Source organism: Melopsittacus undulatus, chromosome 5 (assembly GCF_012275295.1).
Source record: "Melopsittacus undulatus isolate bMelUnd1 chromosome 5, bMelUnd1.mat.Z, whole genome shotgun sequence".
Lineage (NCBI taxonomy): Eukaryota > Metazoa > Chordata > Aves > Psittaciformes > Psittaculidae > Melopsittacus > Melopsittacus undulatus.
The window spans coordinates 47,806,094-47,825,934 of NC_047531.1; the positions used below are offsets into that span (position 1 = coordinate 47,806,094).

At 39.1% G+C, this 19,841-nt stretch overlaps 1 protein-coding gene across 3 annotated transcripts in view; it reads right to left on the reverse strand.

Moving 5' to 3' along the window:
- LARGE1 (LARGE xylosyl- and glucuronyltransferase 1) overlaps window positions 1–19,841 on the reverse strand; it is a 278,913-nt gene that overhangs the window by 138,063 nt on the left and 121,009 nt on the right. For all 3 annotated transcript variants that reach the window (XM_034063061.1, XM_034063062.1, XM_031050097.1), the window contains one exon: window positions 3,352–3,653. In XM_034063061.1, the coding sequence (XP_033918952.1) occupies window positions 3,352–3,653 (302 nt within the window). The remainder of the gene's footprint in view (window positions 1–3,351; window positions 3,654–19,841) is intronic.

A 19,841-nucleotide genomic window follows, 5' to 3' on the forward strand; every position in this document is an offset into this window, starting at 1 on the left:
TAATTCTGAAATTAACTTCAGTGAATCTCAAAGAACTGACTCAATGAAATACCCTACTTCTAGCTCTCTTCTTCTCCCCCACAGCCCCAGTCCTTTTTCAGGTACCTTGTCTTTTTCTTCCCAAGTTGTTGACCCTTGCTGTGATATATTCCAGAGTTGGAGGCTAAAAAAAATCTAGCTTACACCTTTGAAGCACTGAAACACAGAGTGAATGTAGTCCAGATACCATTCACATAAACCAAAAGGAGTCAGGACAAAGGAGGAGTTTGCTTTGGTAGATGAGGATTGGGTTAGGGATCAGCTATGCAATCTGGACATCTATAAATCGATGGGTCTGGATGGAATACACCCACAGGTGCTGAGGGAGCTGGCAGAAGTCATTGCTAGGCCACTCTCCATCATCTCTGGTAAGTTGTGGGAAATGGGAGAGGTGCCTGAGGATTGGAGGATGGCAAATGTCACACCAGTCTATAAGAAGGGCAAGAAGGAGGACCCGGGTAATTATAGACCAATCAGCCTTACCTCTGTCCCTGGAAAGGTGATGGAACAACTTATTCTTGACTCCATCTCTAGGCATATCATTAAGAACAGCCAACATGGTTTTATCAGGGGGAAGTCATGTTTGACCAACCTTATAGCCTTCTATGAGGAAGTGACTAGGTGGAGGGATGATGGTAGAGCGGTAGATGTGGTTTTTCTTGATTTCAGTAAGGCATTTGATACTGTCTCCCACAGCATTCTCATAGATAAGCTAAGGAAGTGTGGGCTTGATGATCAGGTAGTGAGGTGGATCAAGAACTGGTTGAAAGGAAGAAGACACAGAGTTGTGGTCAATGGGGCAGAATCTAGCTGGAGGTCTGTGACTAGTGGAGTCCCTCAGGGGTCGGTGCTGGGACCAGTGCTGTTTAACATTTTCATCAATGACCTGGATGAGGGAACTGAGTGTACCCTCAGCAAGTTCACTGATGACACTAAACTGGTAGGAGTGGCTGACACACCAGAAGGCTGTGTTGCCATTCAGCGAGACCTGGACAGGCTGGAGAGTTGGGCAGGGAGAAACTTGATGAAATTCAACAAGGGCAAGTGTAGAGTCTTGCATCTGGGGAAGAACAACCCCATGTACCAGTACAGGTTGGGGGTTGACCTGCTGGAAAGGAGTGAAGGGGAAAGGGACCTGAGGGTCCTGGTGGATAGGAGGATGACCATGAGCCAGCAATGTGCCCTTGTGGCCAAGAAGGCAAATGGCATCCTAGGATGCATTAGAAAGGGTGCAGTTAGTAGAGCAAGAGAGGTTCTCCTCCCCCTGTACTCTGCATTGGTGAGGCCGCATCTGGAATATTGCATCCAGTTCTGGGCCCCTCAGTTCAAGGACAGGGAATTGCTTGGAAGAGTCCAGCGCAGAGCCACAAAGATGATGAAGGGAGTGGAACACCTCCCTTATGAGGAGAGGCTGAGGGAGCTGGGTCTCTTTAGCTTAGAGAAGAGGAGACTGAGGGGTGACCTCATCAGTGTTTACAAATATGTAAAGGGTGGGAGTCAGGATGATGGAGCTAGGCTATTCAGTGATGTCCAGTGGTAGGACAAGGGGCAATGGGTGTAAACTGGAGCATAGGAGGTTCCACGTTAACATCAGGAAGGACTACTTTACTGTGAGAGTGACACAGCACTGGATCAGGTTGCCCAGGGGGGTTGTGGAGTCTCCTACGTTGGAGATATTCAAGGCCCACCTGGACAAGTTCCTGTGTGATGTACACTAGGTTACCCTGCTCTTGCAGGGGGGTTGGACTAGATGATCTTTTGAGGTCCCTTCCAACCCTTCGGATTCTGTGATTCTGTGAAACACGGAACCAGAATCTACAACAGTAGGATAAACAGTGAGACCCCTAGCAAGTCTGCTTATAAGGAAGTTTAATTTTAACTTCTATTGCTGTTACTGAATTACTGAGTGAATTCCTTAAGAAAAAGCTATTTTGTTAGGAAAATAGTGTGTGGTGAGATAGGTGCATAGCAAATAAACTGAGGTTACATGTTTTATATAACCATTGCCTTCAGCACAATGCTAAATCCTACAGTGCAAGCAAATTTATTGGAAAAACACATTATAAACTGAAAGGCCACTTAAACTATTCCTCTTTTAAGCTACTATTTTTGTGTCCCAGATTGGTAGGTACATTGAAAAACCAAGAACTGAGATTCAGCTCATTGCTGCTTGGCATGAAAATAAGTGAAAAGTTAAGTTTGTTTATTGATGGTCTGAACTTTCCTCATTAAAATAAATGCCAAAATGCTCACCGGGCAGAAAATCAGACCCTCATTATTGGGAAGAGGGAAAATGAAAAACCTCCTTTTCCCTCTCCTTAAAATAACGTTGGTTCTTCCACACTACTGGACAAAGATGTCTAAGTGGAAAGCAATAATTCATTCTTAGACAATACTGGATATTTGCCCATTAAATAGGCTTTATTTAAAGAGATAATTAGGACTTCTTTTTCTCTCCCACTTACTTTCTTTTGGCTTTTATTTTCCCAGTGTCAGAAAGCAAGATAAAAGGTGACAGTATTACCCTTTTTGTAGAAATAAATGGAGGAAGTTATTTTTGATATCTTCACCAGCTGGGACTGGCACAAGGCCTTTAAGCAAGGCTTCCTGCTTTGGATCTATCCATATTCGGAACTGTCATCATTCACATAACTGACAACTACATAGCTGGACGACATCCACAAAACTACTGGCATAAAATGCGTAAAACCAAATCAGAGAAAAACCCCAAAACCTTCTTAGAAACTGACTTTCTCTTCCCTGCAGCTAACCACACCTCTTCTGTTATAGCTCATGCAAAGCAGGTCATTCCACAGTGGCATCCAGAAACACTCCTGTAAGTGACTCAAAAGCACAGGCTGGCTCCATAAGCCACAATTTAATTAATGGTAAACCCTGAACTCTTCTAGTACAGATATACAAACAAAGGAATAAGGTTTTTGAAAGCACTGTGGTGCTTTCATTTAGAAATGCACGGGGTCAGTTTGCCACAGGTTTTATCAGCACAGCTGCATTGAAGTCAGCTTGGAACAAGGCTTTGATTTTTACATCAGGTTTGGGAACACAAGAATGAAAAAGACAAAAAACTCTGATCAAATAGTAACTCGGAAGTTATTCAGATGATTAAATGTTTTAAAGGTGTTTTTTTTAAGGAATAATTAAAAATTATCTAAAAAGTTGCACTCAGTAGTCCTCAAAGAGGCTGGTTTCTGAGGAGAAAGTTTTAGAGGGAAGGAGACAGGGATCCGCAGTGTCCTTGAAGGATCAAATCGAAGAAGCTTTGTTTCTGGCAGGTTCCTTTCGTTTCCTTACCTCACATTTTTCCACTGCTGGTTGCTGCCCACACTCAGAGCTGTTCCCTGCCACAATGCCAGCCCGCAGGCTCTCGCTGTCGCCTGTCCCCTCTTCCATGGAGTAGGTTTTGGAGTGATTGCCGCGGTGGTGTGAGGGGCTGCGACTCTGTGCCAGGCTGAGCTGCTTGCGAAGCACACGGTTCTCCTCCTCCACCTCCCGCATGCGGACTTCCAAGCTCTCACGATCCCGCTGGCTTGACGCCGTGTACCGAGGACTATGGGGCTGGGATTCAAGTGGAGACAGTGACACTGGCTTCCCATCTGCAAGAGGAGGAAACAGAGCACTTCTGTCAGAATATACTTAGAGTTGCATTTTCCTTTAATGCCAGCATTGTGAGGCAGGGATGTGTTTCAAACCCAGCCATGTTTTACACAGAATTGACACTTCAAGGAGATGCTTAAGACAACGGTAAACTTTGGCAAATGTTAAAGTTCTGTGAGCTCCAGGTCCTATTAATTTTAAAAGCAGCACACTAAAAGATAAGCATGTGTTTCTTTTGTTCTGGATAGGGCTGCCTGCCAGTCTCTGGTCTGGGAAGACAGTCAAGACCAGAAGAATTTAATATGAAAGCAATTACTATACAGCTACATATATTTTAGAAATGTATGCAAGACAAAATAATTTTCCTATTCCCCATTTCCTTCACAGTCAAGCTACAGCATTTTGGTTACCATTTTGTGCCAAACAGTGGCCCCAGCTGATTCACATGTGAGGAGCAGATGGTTTTTATTCAGCAGTACAGTATTATGTGCTTGCTGAGAAATGAGAGGCACAGAAGGACAGAAACATTCAATATACATGTAGGTCAAATTCTGGAAAGTATTTTGGCTGAAAAAGGCAACAAGGGAATTTTTAAAAAAATCACAATGGTTCAATCCAACACATTTAACTAAAAATTTACATTCCAGAAACAGGTAACACTTCATTTTCACATTTTCAAAAATTATCTTCATTTTTCAAAACAGCATTAAATACTGAGCTAGAAATAACGTATATCTATAAAAAAAAAGATTAATTAACCTAAAACCAAAATCCATAACCAAAGAGAACAATTCCAGCACAGTCTACCATCACCTCCCAGTATATTATTGCTGCCAAAATATAAGGGGGCAAATAGGGATGCAATTGATGTGTTTTCAAAGGAGACATATTTTATCATAACTTTAATAAACTTATACATACACAGACTAGAAATGCTTGACAGGTGGTAACAAATCCTCAAACTAAACTACTGGTTTAAAATGTTCAATTGAAATAAAATTGAAACAAAGCAAAAGATGGGAAGAGTTATCTACAGTGTCATAATCAACAAGACATTTTTTTACAGTGAAGATAGGTGAGTATCATATACTAAGGTATCTCTCTGAAATAACTTTCTATCTGCTTGCATTAACATAAAAAGTTTGTTATTTAATATTCTTTCCCATGCAGAGAGTTCCTTTGGCTTTATCAAGTAAACACCAGCCTGAGTGGTTCAGAAAATGGAAATCATAGTTACTGTTTGGCAGTTCTCCTTATCAAGTACTTTTCTCAACTTCTGACTCAAAACTATCTCCCTGCTATAATGAACTGTTCATTGCTTGTTCTCTTCCATTGTTTCACATTTACATGGAACAGTGAGCAGTCCTCTAAACTAAGCTCATGAAAAAAAAACAGCTATAGAAATCAAAACCACAATGCTAATTCCCATTGTTGAGGTATACCAACATTTCCTCTTATCTATATAAATAGCTATCCTGTTTTAATGCAACATTTGGATAGACTACCTTGCATTTGTTTGCAGACTTTCTTCCAGAAAATAAAAATCTAATTTATTTATTTTTAGTATTAACAAAGCTTATAGATAAATCTGAGCTTCAAAAATGTCACAAGTCTGATTCTGAGGTTTGGCCACAGGTATTTTGGAACGTGAATGCTCAAGCAAATAGTTATTAAAAATTAAATGACAGATTTGAAGAGCATGAAAATCATGGGTGCAAAAATAGAGAAATGTCAACATTAAGGACAGAACTATGCTATAATTAGAAGTGAAATAAAATGCAGAATTCTTTTTCTCCATCCAGCTTGGAAGGCATGGAACTGAAATTGTGTTATTTCTCAGCTGCTGATACCCAAGCTAGAAAGAATAAAACTCATTTGGATGTGATTATATTGCATTCCCATTCCTGGACAGCAAGAGTACATTGTATAGATACTCTCAGATAGAAAGAAAACAAGCACCTCTACTTACCCATACACCAAACAATCTCCTAGCATCAGACATGCAATTACAATGCAAATCTAGTCAAAGACTTCAATGGCAATCTTAACTCCCTACTTGGTGAATATCCAGTATGACACAGATGTCATTTATCTCTTCTTATTCTTGTCATTCCACCTTTGAAAAAGGAGTAAGTGAGCTAATGTAAGGGACCACTAATACTTGACTGTGTGTGCTGCTTGGTAGAAGAGTTAAACTGACTGCACTGCAGTTGAATTTCATAGTTTCAAGTAATGGGCAGAGTGCTCTGAGCTGATATCTAGACACTTTTTAACCAATCTAAATCAAAATAAAGTAATATAACACAGAACGAGGTCTGCATGACTTTGGGACAGAAGATCTCCCAGGGATCACTTCAAGAAACATTGCTGTGCTCCGAAGCAAGTAGTATAATTTTGAACGGTGCAATAAATAATAAAAAGCTATAAATTTTTATTCTTCATTTGGGCTTAATTCTGGGCCTTGAAAGCCTCAGATTTATTTTTTTGTGTGTGGGTTTCAAGCCTTTTACTTCAGACTTCTTGTGCTAATACAACTGTACCAAAGAAATAAGAACGATCTGCAAAATTCCCTTGTCCACAAAACAAAACCCAATCCTGAATAATTATTTCATGGTTGACAGCAGTCAATGACTTATCATCACAGTTGGTCCAACAATCCAGAAAGCTAGATAATATGCAAGTTATGAATTCTATGGATTATTGAATGCTTCCGCAAATGTGGAGTCACCTCTGTTTAAGGCAAGAGACTTCATTAAACATTACTTAAGCAGAACACCTTCAGACACTAGAAGAAATAAAGCCTATAGAAAGCAAACCAGAGTAATTTATTTGAAAGGATAGAGCCTGAAGCAGTGGAATTTTCTTACATACAAACCATAAAAGATAAATATTAACACGAAGTTTCTTGTTTTGTAGTTACCAAATTTGTAGAGGTGATAGTCCTGAAAAGGTCTCAGTGGCATTGGAAGCTTGCTGTGGAAGACCCACAGAGAACATAAAGTTTAGCCAAAGGTTAACTGCAGAGGTGGGTAAGGGAGAAAGAAGCTGAGTGTAGGAAACAGAATTTAACCCAGATTCAGAGGAGAAGACAAGTACAGAGGCAGGGATACCAAGTTTCTCAGGTGACCCTGATCTGAACTCAAATGCTTAAAATTTTGTTAAGAACTAATCAAGACAGGCAAATTTACGTAGCACGTTGTGCGCTATTTTTCCTTAAATTTTTACATTTCTTTTGGGCTTGTAAGTGCAAACTACCTGGTTTTGGCCTTTTTATAAGTTCTAGATGTTTCTATGTGTTTTAGATATTATTCATCCCATCTAATAACATGTAATGCCTTTATAATTAATTAACTGATGACAGTGAACTCTAGGCTGCATCTGAGATAAGAGCAAGTTATGCTGCTCACAGATAGTATTTCAGTCTGACTCCAGACACAAGAAAACATCACTCCCCCTTTTCACATTTGTTCACATTTGAAAATTCACATTATCACTGCATGCTTTGAGGACTATCAGTATAACAATTTTAACCAAAAGCCAACATTCTGAAGAAAGAACTGGGATAGCAGGCAACTACCCTCATGAATTTCCCTCTGTTAAGGCCAAGAGCAAAATCATTTGAAGTTCATTCCAATTACTTTTTTCCCCATACAGATCATTGTAGAAAACTCCATGAACCCCAAGGGACAAGAAAAATAAGAAGACTGCAGTCAGGACTATGAAGACATTAAAGCTCTGTGTAAGCAAATAAACTATTCCTTTGGAGCTCTAGCTCAGCTTTAATCATCTAAAACCTTAGTACTCTATGCACTTCTGCTCAGTTGGATGCTCTGGTAGGTACTGGTTTTACAGGCAGCTATGAATGAAATCCTTTTTGTTAACAGTTTGGAACTTTAAGATATATACCTCCAAGAGTAGGTGCTAAGGCATCCCAAGGTGACTATTCCCACATTCACTAAAGCATTTTTTTTTCTCTGACACCTTTTTCTGAATCACTGAAGTGTGATCTCAGCTGGAAGTAGAAAACCTTCCCCAAATAACCATCGTAATAGTGGAATATAGTCTAAGCAATTTACTACAGATCTGTGAACACAGAACTTCTTCATTCTAACGTGACATGAGGCAATTATAAGCTCCTGCTTCTGAATTTCAGTGGTAGAAAGTTGTACCATTGAAAGATGTCACAGTGAGCACACCGAAAGCTGATGTCCACTAGACAGAAACAGCGCAAGAAATGGAAACCAAACATTTCATACTGCTCAAATAAATTTCCTCAGCTCTAACAGAAAAGCTGCTCCCATCAGCTTATTTGTATATAATCAATATTATTTTATAATAATAAGTATTAAGCCCTTCTTGGGATGTGGCACAGACGGCATATGTGCTAAATTCCATGTTCATTGTAAGGACTGTTTCCGCACCAGATGCCCATCAATGCCTTAGACTTAGGCAACAGTAATTGCACTTAGGCCCTTCAGCTTGTCCTTTAAGTGCTAAATCTTTGTTCACTTCCACTGCTACTAATGGTACTTAAGCACATGCTAACATGTTTTATTCAACCCAAACCTGAACCACTAATTTCCACTTCAGGCCAGCCTTACTTCAAGCATCCCATTATTGCCTGCTGCAATATACACATACAGGCAGATACCTTCCTACTGCCCTGTCCTTGAACAAGATAGCCCTCTATATTCAGTGGATTTGGAAATTAAACATATCACACAGAAAAACCCTATACCCACAGAACATCATGTTTGCAAAGTGGCAAGGTTTTCATAGCTGGGAGCCCACAGGGGTGGCTTCTGTGAGAAGCTGTTACAAGCCTCCTCTATGTCCAATAGAACCAATGTCAGTCAGCTCCAAGATGGATACACCACTGGCCAAGGCTAAGCAGAACAAGTGAGGAACAGCTCTGCAGACCCCAAAGTTGGTCAAGAAGAAGGGGAGGAGGTGCTCCAGGCAGTGGAGCAGAGTCCCCTGCAGCCTGTGGTGCAGCCCATGGTTCAGCCCATGGTGAAGCAGGATGTCCCCTGCAGCCCAGAAGGTCCATGATGGAGCAGATATCCACCTGCAGCCCAAAGAAGACCCCATGTTAGAGCAGGGGATGCCTGAAGGAGGCTGTGATCCCAGGGGAAACCTGTGCTGGGGCAGGCTCCTGGTAGGACCTGTGGCCTCATGGAAAGAGGAGCCCACGCTGAAGCAGGTTTGCTGCAGGAGTTGTGACACAATGGAAGGGACCCACGCTGGAGAAGCTCATGAAGAATTGCAGCCTGTGGGAGGGACTCAAGTTGGAAAAGTTCATGGAAGACTCTCTAGCAAGAGACCCCATGGTAGAGCAGTGGAATAGTGTGAAGAGTTCTCTCCTGAGGAGGAAGGAACAGCAGAGACAACATGTGATGAACTGAGAACAACCACCATTCCCTGGCCCTATGCTGCTCAGGAATCGGGAAGGAGGAAGAGAACTCAAGAGTGAAGTTGAACCTGCACAGAAGGGAGGGGTGAAGGGAAAACTTGTGGTCATTCCCTTATGCTTGATGACAGGATCATTAATTGCATGATCACCACTTTCTTTCCAGAGAAGCCTGGCATCACTGAGTGCACAGGGTGGATAGTGCTCACAGCTGTTTGGAGCTTTTTTCAGGTCATCATTCAGTTTGTGACCACACATACCCTGCTCCTCAAAAGGACTTATTTATTCCCTTATTGGCCTATGATGATCATCACTACAACACCTGAACACAGCACAAGGATCAGTGACTTATTCTTCAAAGTTATTTGAGGGAAATGTGGTGCTATCAGTCTCTCCTTACAGGCAGGGCAGAGAAGTTTGGAGTCATTAATACCAAAAGAAAATACCAGGCTGGAATGTACAATTGAGTTCTGATGTAGCGTTTCAACAAATAAGCACCTTTTTTGCACTTTACTTGCTCAAAGGACAGACCTCATCATCTGCATATGTAACAATATTTGCTTAAGGTTTCTGTAATGCAAGAATCTGCAAGCTGGAAACCCAGAAAATGGGAAAAAATAGCAGACACTTGTAATAGCTTTCTTTTATGAACATCATGTAGTGAACTCAGTAGTAGAAACAGAAACAATTATTCAGGGTAGATTTGACTTCATAACTACAAAGCTGTCCCTTTTCTTTCTGCCCTCTTCTGCCTTGTTCAAGGCACACCTTCAAGTGTCTTTAATTAACTAAACAGAGTGGTCCAAGAACCACACTCCACATTGCTGCATTTGCTCTGCACACAAAGTGAGGAAGGGGTTGTGTCTTGGAGTTAGCCACTCTACTGCCAACGATGGCATCCCATTGCATAGCTGCAGAAAGTTGTTTATGCGTTGGCTGAGTGAACATAATTCTGGTACTTCTAACAGGAATAACAGGGATGGTAAACAATGAAAGACTCTAGGTAAAGCAAAAGCACGTAGCAACAGAATACAGGAAGAAAGAGGGAAAGGAAATCTAAACATATAATACATCTTTCCCAAAAATGGATGTTGCTCTTTTTAATAGTTTGTTTTTTTTCAAATGAAAGATCAGCTTATTAGCTAATGTTACGAATGTTAGCTTATTAGCAAATTTAAAACAAAAGCGCTTAAGTCTTAAAATGATTTGCTCATTTCCTTGTCTAGAATACAATGACTTTTTTCTTCTCTTGTCTTCTCATTCTTCCTTTCCCTGCTTTGCACTGCCTTGGCAAAATATATGCCTCCCCCAGAAAAGGACTAAAAATAACGTTTCCCTCCTTTCCACTGGGAGTGGATATGTAAGAAAATAATGTCTTATCAGAGTAAGCACTGAGTGAAAATAAGATTTTATCAGGGACTTGGCTTGACAAACAGAACATGCTATCAGAGGAGAACTTGGCAAAGATAACACGTTATCAATATCAGGAGTAAAGCTTGGGGAAAATAATGGTTTAATACCTATTAGATTCTAAATAAGCCATCTGTGCTCTTGATGAATTGTTATTTTCTCCAAGCCCCATTCCTGTAAAGATGCTGATTCTTTGGCTGACTTTTTTCTGTAGCAGTTGGGGAAGCAGGGGAGATGCAGGAGAAAAGAAAGCTCTTTCTCCACAAAGCTAGAGGGATATTATCTATCCTTTTTTTTTCTCCAAAACTCTGCATGCAGGTAAAGACTCATGTGACAGCTCAGAGGACTAAAATGTTCAGATACCAAAAGGGTATTGCAAGGAAAACTCCTACAACACTCTGCAAATATACTGCAGGCAATCTGATAACAGGAGAGGAGGGCCAATACCCCTCCTGTCCTTGACCACCCTAGCCAGGCTCAGAGGTGCTGCCTACAGCATTTTTGGCAAAAGCACTTCTCTACAGAGCCAATGACCAGCCATCAGTTAGCAATGACTTTTTGTCACAACCAACCACATCACAATTAGCAGCGGTCACTTAGGGGCACAAATAAATGACCCCTTTTAGATCAATTGCAGACATTAACATTCAGTTAGAGGTCACCATTCCCACAGCTTAGCTGACCCAAAAGGTCATGCAACACTTCTTACCTTCTGCAGTGCAAAGCATCCAACTCTGTTTAAGCCATCAATGGAGGTGGTTTGCGCTAGTCTGATTGCTTCTGCCCTGAAGAATTCCCCTCTACAACCTCCACTAAAGCGGTAGAGACAAAGTACTGTCTCGTGGGTATCTCTTCCCCAAAGCTGAAACCTTCTGCAACTCAATTCTAAATCTTCAGAGTTATAATCCAGATGAATTTAAATAAATTGTGGCACCTCCTGGAAAATGAGAAAACTAGTTCATAGTAGGATGGACTACTAACTGCCTTAAATGGCAGAATATGGGTGAATGCCACTGGTTATTCATAGGAATGGGCAAGCAGGGAATAATTAGAAGGGAGGCTGTGGAGTGATTGTAGGAGTGTGATGTGAATAATAAGGCACGCTTAGGAAAAGCCATATGAATGATATCTGCAGGGTTAGTATTTGTAGCCAGCTGAATCTCCCTGGTGTACAGTAGGAGTGGGAGGGAAGACAATGGGATTCTCTTAATTTGAAGACTTTCTATAGAGTAGCTGTATCTCTTTTTTCATTAACCATTTGGATATCTTACGCATAGAGATTTCTCTATGTCCAGGTGTGAGCTTGGTGTTAAGGTAACTTCTGAGGCCCCAATAAAGCAGGATACACAACCAATAGCAGGCAGCCATTACAAGCTCTTTAAGGTAAAGCATGTGCCCAAATGCATCCCTGCAGTTGTACACAGTACTGTGACTGTCATTCATGGCAGTGGGATGTAAAAGAATGGAACTCTTCTATGTTGGCTCCTGCTCAGTAAAACACTGTGGAAGAGATAGGAAGGGAAAAAGTCTAAATACAGCATTTAATAGGTTGTTGTTTTTTTTTAAGAGTACAGAAAGTACAAGAAATATCTATCTATAAGCTTAGAAAAGATCATAAAAATACCTATAGGTTTCTACAATTACCACAGCAACCACAAGCATGAGACAAGTGTGCCCAATCAAAGCCTAGTAGTAGTTAATTCAGATTGTTGCTGATGATTAGCTTCAGCTGCTCATCAATAGAGTCTCCAGCTGATAATTATTAAGTTAAACTTCTGAGCACTATTTGCATATGTAAAGCACGCTTTCCCTGCTGAAGCAACAATGGATGCTATAATGCATTTCCTGATTGTACAGCACTTGGATTTGGGGAACCTGGGCAAGAGAGTCTGCTTTGCATATCCTTCCTTACCCTCATCAGGCCAACCATTCAGAAGAAATGCCCTTACACACACTGACATCTACTAGCTAGAGCAAAAAAAAAGTCCTACCCCTGCATAACAGGAAAAATGCAACCATTCATTTCTTCTAGAATATCTTTAAAAAGAATAATATAAGACAGTTTTGCATATTGCTCATAGCATTTACCTAAATTTCCTTAGAATCTGAAAAATATGTAAAAACTGCAACGTGACAAGCCAGCCTGATGCCCTTAAAAGACATGCTGAAACTCCAGTGGACAGATTCAGCCCATTAATCCTAGTGACCTCCAGATATGGCCCTCTCCTCCAAAGGAATATCTTTACATGGTTCCCTGTTTAGCCTTTTCTTATCTCACTTTCTCCAGATAAGAACTTTATGTCCTGAATGTGATTCTTGGTCACTAGTCATAGCCTTCCCACCCCAGTTAACTGTAGTATCAAGAATACAGTTAAATACACACAATGGGTAGATTACATTTATATGTGCAATTCTCCACATTTTCACAATTACATGACACACAAGGTATGCCCAGATATGTTTCATATCAAAGGAATTCATAGGCACATTTGCTTTAGGGATAAGGGAATGTGGCAAAGAATTGGGAAGATCTTTAAGGAATTCATAACACAACTACCTGCTCCCATGTAGCTACTGTACCACAGTCCATCACAGGCTTACTATTAACAGACCCTGAATGCTTTCTATCAAATAGCAATGAATAGTAAAGGAAAAGATGACTGAGTTCAGCTTTGGTTAAACATGGATCGCCTAAGGGAATGCAGGTGGTCAGCCCCTCTGAAAGCCAGCATTTAGGCTCCTAAGTGATAGTTCAAAATTTAGCTATAGCAAAATTGATGTGTAATGTTAGAAGTGACCTGGTAGCACTGCTACACACAATCTCAAAAGTCAATTTTCAACACACATACAGAAATGCTGTATTAGTTCAGGCTGGTTGGTGCTACTGAAGCCTGCTGGAAAGCTTGTATATCCCTTAATCTCCCTTGGCACAGAGATGCCATCAGAGAACCATGCACTGGTATTTTGATTGATGCTGCTGAAAAAGGAGATTGCCTGAATACTGACTGAGCATCAAGGATTGTTCAAGGATAAATGAGTAAGTAAATAAATAAATCCAAATTCTGCACCACACAATTTCTTCCTTAACAGGAGCCACATCTGTAAGAACCTTCAAATCTTACAGACTTCTAACCACCAGCAACAGATATGAGCACAGATATATCTAAATGCAAGTAGCAAAGAACCAATTTTTAAAACAATGGTTTCTCTTCTTTCTAAATGTACTTGAATATTATGCATGCAGACAGAAATATTTCAAGTTTATACTTCTAGTTTAATATGTTATGAAATACATCAGTGTTATTTCACTGATGACATAGCAGTGCATAAGATATTAATATCTTTCAGTATTGAGTCTTCTATTTTCCCCACACATTCTCAGCCCTTTTCATTTGCTGCACCTGTCATTTCAGCCACTTCAGTCCTGAAGAACAGTGAGGGGAAAATGCAAATAACAGCACATTCAGAACACATGAAGGCTGATCAGTGTTATGACATTAATCTTCACTGATGACAAGCGATAAAATAACTCATGAGTTAGTTTCCCACCCTCCTCATGAAGAAATATGTCATAACAGATCGTCATGTACTATATATACAGCAAAATCTCTAATACACTTGGCAGAGAAAAAAAACATCACAGCAGTGATGCAGATGGTAGCTTACCTGTCATGGCTATGACATCAGAAATGAAACACAAAGCATTTTTAAGGTAGTAGATAGAAAAATAAGTCATATATTAAAAAAAACCCCTAACACTAAAACAACATTTCACAAATTAACTAAAAGCACCTAGATAGATTATCTGCAGAAGTTACAACTACATCAAACAGCAATGAGCTGTCCACACAGTTTGGTAAAATCCTTAATAGATTTTCACATTTTCTTATTTCACCATGTTTTCCAAATAGAAAGCCATGGCTGGCTGATATATTATGTTTGATAAAATACTACTTTTCTACTTAAAATCTCCAAATCCCATAGTATATACAGAGGAAGTAGTGAAATTAAAACAAAGTAGAAAATGTAGTCTTAATTCTCATGAAATCCCACGGAAATTATCAGTGGTTTCAGAATTAGCTCCATCGTGGCCAGATATCCACCCCAGGACTACAATATATTTTTGGTAACTAGACTCCATTGACACATAATATGGAACCCTTTTTTTTGCATTGACTTATGTAACATTTACCTCTTTAAAAACCATTTAGCTTTAATACATTAGAGATGCTCCCTTTCCAAGTAAATAGGTATGTACTGAATTGACTTTATATCAGATGTATCAGGTAGATACAGATTTCATTTCAATTGGTGACTGAGATTTCTTATATAACATGAGGAAATTCCTCTACATGATATTCCTGTTTTGTTACAAAAACAAAGACAGCATATCAGAAACGTAATCCTATTTCAAGTGATTCAAAGGCAAAACTCAGTGACTTTGATGAAAACAAGCATAGGCTAATATTTCATTATATTCTGCATGCATACAGCATGGTGTAGTTAGTCATTTTTATGTTGTACCATAAACGTACACAGTGCTGTTCTGTGGTAGGTCAGAATGTGGGCCATATCCCCTGTGCCCCATCACAAACCTGCCAAGCTTCCTGTGTAGCAAGCAAATGAAAATTTCCCTTCCTGAGCAGCCACAGGTTTACTAGGGTTAAATATCAACAACTCACAAGAAGATTTAGATGTTCTGCCTACGAATATTTTGTCTTGTAATAGATGAGGTATATCTGTGAGACTAATTGAAATTTCTGCTCCAGTGCACAGAAACATCTTAATGTATGTTTAGGATCCTACATAGGAATCCTAAAGAATATGCCTATACTTGTGTAAGATGACACTGAGGTGAAGTTCCACTGACATGCTTACTTACTATTCTAAAATAAAGTTGCTTTACTCAATCAGGGCAGCTATGCCCAATATCAATAGGATCTGTATATACTGAAATAAACACGCTCTCTTTCTTTTTTTTTTTTTTTTATTTTTCAACAAGACCTCTTGTTTTCTAAGATTTTATTACCTCCAGGAATTTCTCTCAAAAGTACAATACACTGGGGGAGAACTCTTTAATAAGTACAAATGAAATACTACATTATGGCAATTTAATGAGTTAAGTAGCCTGTGACTGGAGCTGACAGGGATAGCCTTTCTACAGTGACATACTATGAACTAATTGATGTCTATGATAAGTTTTTGTGTTAGGCTAAAGGGAAGATGAAGGTGGAGACATTTACAAAAATTCTTGTGCTTAGGAGTAAATGGGTTGTGTGTAGTGGTCAATTACAGTCTTGCAATTAGCCTTTCTTGCTGTTGATAGACTTAAAATACCTATCCATCTTCCGTTGTTATTGTAATTATAGGTTTATTTCTATCATTTGAAATATCGTCTGTTATCTTTAAGTCTAACCAGAATAGATGGAGCCATGGCCAAAATTGTTTCATATAAAAAAACCTGAATCAACACACCTTACGCCTAAAGAACAATCAGACATAGGGAAAAAAAAACCCCAAAAAATAGATCAGCTACACGAAAAAGTAATGCAACTGTAAAAGTCCTTTAAAGGTCAAGCTATAGAAGAAACAACAATAGGGGGAGGGGGAAAATGGAGAGAAAATAAAAGTAGTTTCCCTTCACAACTGCTTGCATCTTGTTCAAGGTAAAGGGAAGGAACTTAGTCATTATTTTCAGTTACGTATTCTGTTACATACGTATTAAGTTGAATTAATCTAGAGAAAGCAATCAGCTGCTAAGAACTGACAGAGGATAAGGCTGAAGAGTGAATGCTAGAAGGACATTGCTTACTTCACTCTTTTCTCTCTGAGACCAGGCTGCTGCAATACATACCTTTACAGCATATAAGAAAATATAGTCTTCCCTACATTCAAATTATAATCATCTGCCCAGAAAAAACTGATGCAGACAACATAACAGGAATATTTTTTGTGGTATTACTATCAAATTTACTTTTTTATATCATGCCTTCTTCTAGTCTTAACTATCATTAAAATTGTACAGAAATTGCGTTGTAACAGTTCTAACATTATGTGCTCCTCTGAAGAAAATCCTGTATTTCTATCAGTATATAATATGTATCCTGTCCCTTAGGGTAAAATTCCACTTGGCAGGACATTTGAATGTGATTTCTTATATTCTGAAAGCCAGTCTTTCCTGTTCTGAGAAACTAACTCCACCAGGTATATATTTAGAATTCATACTAGCACCTCATACTAGTACCTTCTATGGAAACGATTTAGTTTCTTATTTGATGAGCACAAGTATTTATTGTAAATTCCCTGAGACAGTGCTTTTCTTTCTTCTCCTGAACAACCTGACTGAATCAAATCAAGAGGGAAAGTAAAATTCCAGACTTGCCCAAAGACCATGTAGGTCTATTCTACTCTACTGCTACGTGACAGTCATTAAATCTTGTTCCAGCTTGGAACATTAAGAAACACACAAGATGTAACAGCAAGGAATTTGCTGCCTGTACTCAGCATTTCCAGTTCTTAAAATTGTGTTTAAAGTCTTGTAATATCTTAGATATATTGGAAAGTCAAATCTTGAAGTTACATGAGAAAATATCTGTGGTTTTGGCTGGTTTGTTTCCTTTGCAGTAAAATCTCATTTTATCTCAACAGGAGAGAGCTGAAAAAAAACCATGACTTGTCACAATGAAAAAAAAAAAATCAGGAGACAAAGCTCTTAAAACCTTATAATTTTAGATATAGTGAATTACGACTTTAGAACACTTTGAGATAGCAATTCCAGTTTTTTATTACGACTGTTCAAATTCCTTGTGCTTTAGTATGATAGGTACATTCTGTAACAACAGACACATCAGCTAGGGTAGGTAAACGGAAGAGCAAGCACCTGTGACAAACTTGTGACAGCTATGGTGGAGCCATCAATTCCACCTGAGGAGTGATGATTAACACAATCATAAGTGTTGCTGGGCATTTAAAGGAGCACTAAATACCCCCTGGTAAACTTTAGCAGAACTTGCAAGACAACACTATTATACCAGATAAATAAACACACAAAACTAGCAAGGGTGTATCGTCAATCATTTGAATTACTGCTTTCTTTGTTTCTTTTTGTCGGAATTACCCTTGAGAAAGCTCTGCAGGGAAAGCTTTATACTGAAAAACATGTTATTTTCAGAGATATGTACCCAGCACATCCTGAAGTGTAACTCTTAGGGTTAGGGCACTGAGGTTTACAGATCCCAAGAAAAAATGCTCAAATCAAAGTAAAATGATATCAGTTCCATTCTGTTATACTGCAACACTTACAGCACAGTTTAAGTCTTTAAGTCTGCCAACAATATAAAAACCTCCAAATCTGTTAGATATCAATTACCATGTCTTTAATTTCATGGTTGTGCCTTTTCCCTTTTTGACATTTTTTTACCCTTTTTATGCTTCTCTTGTTCAGGTGTTTTGGATCTAGTTCTTAAAGCAGGTCCCGAAGATCCTCAATGCCGTAATTTCAGAGCCTAGCATTTCCCAATTCCCTTCTTCATTCTGAAATTTCTGCAAATTCTAGATTCATCCTCTGTGTGGCTGTGCAGACTGTAATCCCTCATAATAGTCTGATGCTGATCCTGCTCTATGGATTAAGCAATGTAAAATGCTTATGTAATGAATTTTCATCAATTCATGCCTTCCAAACTCAGCCCCGAGCAGCCCAGGTATATCTAATCTAACCGACTGGCTTTTATCAGCTGCACACAAGAGATGTGAAAATAAGCCTCATTTCAAGCCTCAATCGCATAGCTACAACCATGTTATTATTTATTTTATTTAACAGAATGAGTATGTGTGAGGAATTCTAAAGTATACTCTGTAGTTATACACCACTGGATTTGTTATGGTGCATGTTTCTTTGAAAACTGTGAAATGACAATATTTTCATTCCTGGATTTTATTATTTCTCTTAAAAAGAGAGAGCAAACAAATACAGCCAAATTGCAAGTATAATTCTGCTGCTTTCTTCTTGTGAAATCTATATTCCCATGCCAGATGGTGTCTGAGTTATCAAAGTTATTACCCTAAACTCAATTAGGGAAGAATGAAAGTAATTAAGTAGGGGATGAAGTGACAGAAGTATTCAAGATATAAAGCATCTAACCTAGGTGAGGATTCTCTAAATTAGATAGAAATTCATCTATAAATTCAGCCTAAAACATAACAGCTTGAGCTTTCACTTTCAAATATTCTAAGACATTGTGCAAAATTCAATACCTGCTCAAGTGGGCACAATTCCCAGTAAACCAGTAATCTATAGAATGAGGGAGTGAGTTTTGCATTCTGGAGGAGCTATTACTATCAGCCACAAATGCACTCTCATATTGTTTAAATGCTCCTGTATCTGTTGTGAGATGGTTTTTCAGGCTGTTGTGTGACTTCGGAAATGCTTGTTTCTTTTCTCAATCCTGGCTGTTTCCCACCCACCATGGCAAAAAAACCCCAACAATTACAGTTAAATACTTTTTACCATAAACCCTGTAGACACCACAGAGGTGCTGTTAACAGTTTATCTTATATTTCTTCTTTTATTTCTCTGTGTGCTTTTCCTTTGTTGACGGTAAATCTAAACAAGTTAGCACTAAGCTACAGGCTCAACCAAGAGCTACAGCTACAGGTTTTAAATGCAGTAGTGAGGCAGCCAAAAATTCTTTTTTAATCTACTAATGACAGCCTACTTATATGAGAAATATGTAAAAAAACCAAGTGAAAACAAACCTGTTTTACTTACCCAAACTCATTTTTGCATAGCTTCTATTGACAAGAATAATGCATTTATGGATAAAATTAATAAGGATAATCTGTTAGCATTCTGCAGGCTGTTCACTCATTTTCTATTGAACAGAGATATATACCCAATTCTCAAGATATGTATATGTGAAGAAGGATAAAAAAATACTGTTGTGTTCTGGAATGCTTAGAATTGGTGGTGTGTGCCTGAAAGAAAAGAAACATTTACTGCTTTGGAGAACAGGGACATAGATTGTGCTAACTGCTACAGGCAAAATCCCCAGCCAGAAAGGGAGTAAATCAAATCATAGGAATGCAAGCATCTCTTATTTGACTGGGGATAGAAGTACTTGGAGGGAAAAGGACTTTAAGAACATATGCCAATTATACCACATTATACTTAATAATACTATGTTGAAAGACTACATGGATTTTAAGTTTATGCTCTGAAGAACTAGGACATACCAGAAGTACATCAACCTTCATTTGCCCCATGTGTGTACAGGACAGAACAAAGCAAAAACCACTTCTGCATGTACTAGCAGCTGAAGTGCAAACACTAAAAGTGGTTCCAGTTTGCAGAGGTGATGGCCTGACAAAC